General features: G+C 43.2%; 1 protein-coding gene across 2 annotated transcripts in view; it reads left to right on the top strand.

The window, feature by feature from the left end:
* Positions 1-567: 567 nt before the first annotated feature.
* The window catches only part of LOC132566037 (oocyte zinc finger protein XlCOF6-like), a 191,691-nt gene continuing 184,852 nt past the window's right edge, over positions 568-7,406 (top strand). For both annotated transcript variants that reach the window (XM_060230700.1, XM_060230699.1), the window contains exon 1: positions 568-679. In XM_060230700.1, coding sequence (XP_060086683.1) covers positions 580-679 — 100 coding nt within the window. In that variant the 5' untranslated portion in view covers positions 568-579. The remainder of the gene's footprint in view (positions 680-7,406) is intronic.

Genomic DNA, 7,406 nt, shown 5'->3' with positions numbered 1-7,406 from the left:
GACAACAGTCCTTGTTGTAAAATGTTTAGCATCACTTGATTTGCATGAGGAATTAATCCAATCGTATGATAGTCGCTACAGTCTTTGACGTCTCCATTTTTCAGAATTGGGATGTAAAGCGAGTGTTTCCAGCCTGTGGGCTATTGTTTTGTTTTCCATCTTTGTTGGCAGATTCTTATTGAGATTTTGATGGACTCCTTTTCTATGGCTTTATTGATATCCCTTCAACTTCTGGTGATTTATTTATCTCAGTTGTTCTCAGTGCAGCTTTACTATCAAAAACTATACCTTCTTGTTCAAAAGATTCTTCTTGAAAGCACTTTGTCCTCCTTTCATCTCTCATTTTTTATAATGTTTCAGTGTTTTGTTCCTATCTTTTCTTAGATATTTCAAGTTCTAGATAGTTTAATAGGCTGGGAAGAAAACCCAACCCTGTTTCTTCCCCTGTGGTTATAGCAGCTCCGATGGTGGAGTCAGGGATGAGGAGTCTGGGAGTGAGTCTGGATACATCTCTGCCCCCTGTTCCATTCCCTTTTTTACCTCTCTCCCTTGCTGTTGTTTCAGAAGTGGGGAGGATCCATGGAGGTGGAAGTAAAGTTCTCTGAGGCAGAAGGAGCTCCGTCAGAGGAAGGTCAGAGGGTGCAGCCTCAGGAGCATGCCCAAGATGCCCTGTCAAGTGGTAAGGGGGCCTCCTGCCCAGAGGGGATTGGGGCACATAATGTTGTTGTTGAGCAGAAGCTCCAGGCCAGGAGAAAAGGGAAATACTTCTATATAGATGGGAGTTCTGGGGAAAAGTGCCCTAGGATGTTATGATGCCCACTGTAGTTTTAGGGGAAATATTCAGATTCGTGGAGAAAAATTCCATTCTTATCTACATTAATGAAAACATGCATATCTCAGCTTCTTTACATTAGAAAGACACAAGGTCTCTCAAAAGAGAAAAGGAGGACAAATCTGGGTGCAGCCATTAGCCAAGGTGAATCAGTGAAACCTCCACGTTCTCCTGACCAGCATGGCCCAGACTAACAAAGGTCATCAGATCTTAGAAGCCAAGAATGTTAATTCAGAGGGTGACTATAAATCAGAAGCAACTGGATGGTACTCGATGCACACAGCAAATGAATAAGAAAGGACACTGAAACTTGTTGGAGTGTTCTTTCCTTCACCAATGTTGTATACGCCAAAGTTCCCTTTTCTCCCAATTAAGAGACAAAGCAATAGAGGTGTAAAGAGAGAGATTTGCAGGTCTTTTATTATCTTCACATTAATGTGGGAAGGAAACCAATCTTTCACCCTTCCTGCATCCTTCCTCCTTTTTCCTTCTGCCATCTTCTCCATAGTCATAGGTATTTATACCTTTCTGTAAACAAAGGCCAACTTACAGATTGGCTACATCGTTCTTCGCTTCTGATACTGATTACATTCATTGGCCAAACAAATCACATCTCCAGATTTAGAAGCAAGAGATGAATTGATACTACTCGGGGTTTTGTAATCAGGACCTCCAAGTCTCACTTGTTCATATCCTCATATCTGTGGTTTTACCCCTTTCCTGTTGGTCTCCAGTGTAGGCCCCCTGGCCCAATTCCAGAATGTGTACAAGCAGAGCTTCTGCTCTGAGAGATAGGCTCCTGGAGGCTCCCGGAGGTAGAAAAGATAGCTTACGTTCCACCAAAAGATGTTTACAGAACAAATGGAGATAACAAGCTTTTGCTAAAGAAGATTCTTTCATATCTATTATGCTTAGCAAAGACTTCCAATGGAAGCCGTTGTTCCTCAGACCACTTCAAGCCTAGAACAGAGAGAAAAGGCACTATATACTTTAAGGCAAGTTATGCAAACATAATACTTTGAATGTAATGGTTTAGTTATAACTGTTAAGGCCGGTTGGTGCAAATAAGTTCCATGATCAGGATTAGTGCAACTCTATTTGGCACTCGGTCCATGTTCTATAGCAGTTCTGAATCTATATCCTACACCAGCTTAAGTGTCTTTGAGATCAAGAAGGTTATGCCTGTTTATGTAAGCAGAGAATGCCAAGAAACCTTTCCTCAGTTTGCAATGACTTTTTGAATAGCAGGAAATTTAAGGGGGTGGTGGTTCTGTCTTTTTCTCCCTGATTATTTTTGGAACATTTGAGGGAGCACTGAAAATAAAACCTATGAAATATTTCTTTTAGAGTGAGTAAAATGCTTTTTGAAAGTTCTTCAAACTAAAAATGTATAGCACGAAAATGAAAGGGAGCAACGCGTGGTGTAGGGGTGTCGGACTGGGATCTGGGAGACCCAGATTCAAATCTCCCCTCTTCCTCGAAACTTCAGTGAGTGACCTTGGGCCAGTCACACCCTCTCAGCTTCACCTACCTCACAGGGTTGTTGTTACTTTAAAACGGAGGGAAGGAGAAGGATGTGTAAGCCACTTGGGGTCCCTTCCTCACCAATACTCAAGGCAGATAGGAGGTTGGAGCCCCTTCCCCATGAGGAAAGGGTGAAGAGTCTGGGACTTTTCTGTTTAGAAAGAGGATGACTAAAGGGGGACAGGATTGAGCAGGGGTGGCTAAACTTGCTTAACGTAAGAGCTGCATAGAATAAACATCAGATGCTTGAGAAGGAAGGAAGACAGATGGGAGGAAGGGAGGGACAGGTGGAAAGAAATTAACTTTACATGCATTCTCCAAGCCATGGGCTGGCTTGCAATGGAAAAGTGATATAAAGAGATAAATGCTTTAACCAGGCCAGCTGATTGGGTGTGGGGGGGGGGTGGCTTGGAGAGCCACACAATATGTGTGAATGAACCACATGTGGTCCCAAACTGTAGTTTGGCCAGCCCTATTCAAGGCCAAGAAGATTTCCTGGGTTCTCCAGAGTATAAACTCAAGGTTGGGAAATTTCTGGAGATTCCGGGTGGTACAGCCTGGGCAGGGTGGGGTTTGGGGAGGGAACAGAACTCAGCAAAACATCATGTCAGAGAGCAAACCTTCCAAAGCAACCATCTTCTCCGGAGGGGAACTGATCTCTGTTGTCTCCACCTGGAGTCTGCCAATGCCAACCCTACCAAAGAGCTCACCTATACCTACAAATTAGGGCATCTGGGGGGTGGCAGGGGGAGGAGAGGACAAGGTGTTGATGACTGGATAAGGTGCTGATTTCAGCCTGTATGTAATTGTGAAGGCTTCCCTCTTCCAGGCTATTAATCTTCAGAAGTGAATATTCCCAGCCCTTGAAAAAGATCTTTATTTTGAACATGGAAACAATCATTGGGCAAAAAGGACTTGGCGCTATCTGCATCCATCTCCTGGTCTTCTTGGAAAATTGTAATTTCAGGCTATAGCCTCTGTACACCTATGGACTCCTAGATAAATTGTCTATGTTTTGGAGTTGGAATTCCTTGTTGTTATAGCTTACCTGTGTTGGTTGTTTAGACTTTTTAATGTATAACTATGCAGTGTTTTGATGATTCATTAATATATAAGTAACTCATGAATTTATATGTTCCTAGTATTTGTGGTTGTTCAGCTTAGTTCATTTACTTGTTTGCTTCTTCCAGCCACATACACCCAGACAACGCTGGACCTAACAGCATTAATTACACTATCTCAGGCTCATTCACTTGCTCAGCTTCCAGCATTCTATATGCTATTAAATGCCAAACAATGCTCTTCAGTTCTCTACATAGGACAAACAAGACAAACCCTGAGAAGCCAGTAGAACACTTCAGCCTTCCAGGGCATTCAATGGGTGACCTCAAAGTAGCTGTTTTACTGCAAAGGAACATCAAGAACAGAATGGAAAGGGAAATTGCAGAATTACAAGTTATTATGAAACTTGTGGCAAATACCTCCCTGGGACTGACCAAGGATATCCGTTTCTTATCTCATTACATACACTAAACCCATTATCACCAAGTAGAGCTACACATCCACTGTATTGCAATGTATTTCTCTTTTAGAAGAGTGTATCAGAATAATGTCTTTTTTGTACTGACATACTGGAATAAATAATATTGGTTATCTCATGACATATGCTAAACCCATCTCCCACTGTATTCTAATATATTCTTTTTTTGTATTGGCAAACTGTTTATAATAGGATGCTACGTGATAAATTAGGTGGAGAGAAACAACCTTAAGAAAAATTTGTTCTTAGTTTAACTCATGCTTGAGGAGAAATAAAACAGTTAACAGACTCTGCATTTATTATCTTGGGATGATGGACATCATTCTCCAACTCTGACATGTTTTTGCCTTTGTTGTTTTCCCACACAACTGAAGCTATCCATCGGGTCTAGCCCCCTCCTCCCGTGGAGTTTCCCAGCCGTTACTCGGTGGAGGAGGAAGGATGGAGGCCAGGCGAGGAAGGGACTGGGGGGAGCCACTTGCTCAGCCTCCTTTGCCTGAGACTGGGGGTTGATCCAGCCTGAGGTTCCTCCACCCCGTGCGGGGTGACTCCCGAGCAGCCCCATTGAGCTGCATTGCAGGGCGTCGCTGACCGCAGTCGGGATGAATGAAGCCCAGTCTTGCGAGCGGGCGGGGGGTCCGAGGAGGGCAGGGAGCTTTTCTCGGGGCTTTTTTTGCAGCCGTGAAATGGTTAAAAGAGCCGAGCTGTTTGCTAGAGAGGCGGGAAAAGGAAAGGGGCGGGAGGGGAGGACACGGAAGAGCCTGGGAAGTTCCCCTCCGCAGTCGATCCTTTCAGTCTCCGCAGAGAAGGATTGCGATCTCGCCTCGTGTTCGGGGCAGGGGCCCTTTTAAATCCATTCCAAAGGTGAAGTTCTTCTCTGTCGGGGTTTCCCTCTGTCAGCCCCCAGGTGGGGGTGGGGTGGTCCGGGGGCGCCTGCCTTGGAGGGAGGGGGGTCTGCAGGGCTTGCAAGGCGGCTTTTCTCGCCGGCCTCCGGGGAATCGGGACCAGCCAGTCAGCGGTGGGTGAAGATGGAGGTGGGGGGAGGCCGGCAGCATCCCTGCATCTTGCGCTACTGGAGGGTGGAAAGAGTTTATCCGAGATAGATTGCTAATAGTTTTGTATTTTTAAAGTTTCTTGTATCTTTCCCTCCATCCCATTCCTTCTCTTACCCCTCTCCCTTGCTGTTGTTTCAGATGTGGGGGGGATCCATTAAGATGGAAGGAAAGTTTTCTGAGGCAGAAGGAGCTCCGTCAGAGGAAGGTCAGAGGACACAGGCCCAGGAGCATACCCGAGAGGCCCTGTCAAGTGGTAAGGGGACATCTTGCCCAGAGGGGATTGGGACACGTGAAGTTGTTGAGCAGAAGCTTCAGGACTGAAGAAAAGAGAAATATTTCTACATAGAATGGAGTTCTGGGGGAAAGTGCCCTAGAATGTTGTGATGGCCACTTCAGTTTAAGGGGAAGTATGTAGATTCATGGAGAGCAATCCCATTCTTATTTACATTAATGAAAATATTTATAGCTCAGCTTCCTTCCATTAGAAAGACACACGGTCTCTCAAAAAGAAAAGGAGGTCAAATCTGGGTGCAGCCATTAGCCAAGGTGAATCAGTGCACCTCTACATTTGAGAGCCAGTTTGGTGTAGTGCTTAAGTGAACATATATGAATATATGAAGCTGCCTTATACTGAATCAGACCCTTGGTCCATCAAAGTCAGTATTGTCTTCTCAGACTGGCAGTGGCTCTCCAGGGTCTCAAGCTGAGGTTTTTCACACCTATTTTGGAGATGCCAGGGATTGAACCTGGGACCTTCTGCTTCCCAAGCAGATGCTCTACCACTGAGCCACTGTCCCTCCCCAAGTGTGTGGACTCTTATCTGGGAGAACCGGGTTTGATTCCCCACTCCTCCACTTGCACCTGCTGGAATGGCCTTGGGTCAGCCATAGCTCTGGCAGAGGTTGTCCTTGAAAGGGCAGCTGCTGTGAGAGTTCTATCAGCCCCACCCACCTCAAGGGTGTCTGTTGTGGGGGGAGATGATATGGGAGATTGTAAGCTGCTCTGAGTCTCTGATTCAGAGAGAAGGGCGGGGTATAAATCTGCAATTCTTCTTCTTCTACATTCTCCTGAGCAGCATGACCTGGACTAACCAAGGTCATCAGATCTTAGAAGCCAAGAATGGTCAGCCCTGCTTAATTTTTGGCTTGGGAAACCAGCAAAGAAATTCAAGGTTCCTTGCCAAACATATTTGGCAACCATCCTGTTCAGTTCTTGAAAAAATCCACTGTTCAAAAATATTTGAATAGTTTGAAACAAGAATAATAATCTTGGTAGAATATTCATCTTTATTAGAGCTATTAAAATGAACTGGTGGTTGAGAACGCAAGTTGAATCTAGATATGCCAAAGACAAGGTGACAGGTTTTAATACAGAGCAATATGTATTTGATAAAATTTTGTTGGGTCCATAAGAAAAGTTAATTTCCAAATTATATGCATATCTACTTCAAATGAAGACACAAGATGAACTTGTAAAGGACTGTATGGTTCAATGGGCAAAAAACTTTGGCTACAATATTGCATTAGATGATTGGGAGAGATTGTGGAAACTTAATGTCAAATTGACTAGGTCAGTAACTTTCAAAGAAAACTTATATAATATGTTTTATAGATGGTATCTGACGCCACAGAAACTGTGTAAGATTTATATTAATATGTCCAATAAGTGTTGGAAATGTACTAAACAGATTGGTTCCTTTTACCATATGTGGTGGACATATGAGATCGTGAAAGACTATTGGAAAATGGTGCATGAAATGCTACAAAAGATCATGAAGACACAGATTCATTTTATTGAATATATTCCCTGAGGACTATTTCAAAGAGATGAGACACTTGTTGGTGAACTTTAATACAGCAGCTAGGATCCTTTTGGCGCAGAGATGGAAATCTCATGAAATCCCCACGAAAATGGATCTAGTGGGAAAAGTTCTGGAAACAGCAGAGTTGGACTTCTTATCCCAGCTGTTGGCTGGGAAATCTAAAGAAGAAGCAAGAAAATATTGGATGAAATTCTATGCCTGGTTAGATAATCAAGACTTTTAAGATTCTCTGATGTGAACTTTTTTCTTCCCTTTTTCCTGTATTTTATATTATAAAATTTATTTTTACTGGAATTGTCAAAATTACTAGATAATTTTAACAAAAGGTGTGTACTATAAAATTTGAAAATGGACTCAGTGCAGTTGAGACAAAATAATAGGAGGCAATTTGTGCAAAGAAATTATTGTAGAATTAAGCTTTTTGAAAGTATTCCTATGCAAAATAATACCAAAATGTATTGTGTTTCTTTTTTCCCCCATTCCCCATCCCTGTCTTTTCTCGAAATTAATAAAACTTTTTGAAATCAAGAAATTCAAGGTTTCTCTGCAGAGGCATACTGCCGCTAAATGTCTCTTGCCTTATAGAACTGGAGTCACCATGAGTCAGCTATGACTTGACAGCACTTTACACAC

Source organism: Heteronotia binoei, chromosome 2, assembly GCF_032191835.1.
Source record: "Heteronotia binoei isolate CCM8104 ecotype False Entrance Well chromosome 2, APGP_CSIRO_Hbin_v1, whole genome shotgun sequence".
In the NCBI taxonomy this organism is placed as follows: Eukaryota; Metazoa; Chordata; class Lepidosauria; order Squamata; family Gekkonidae; genus Heteronotia; species Heteronotia binoei.
The sequence above is the reverse complement of the archived record's forward strand: the minus strand, read 5'-3'. Positions and strand labels throughout refer to the sequence as shown.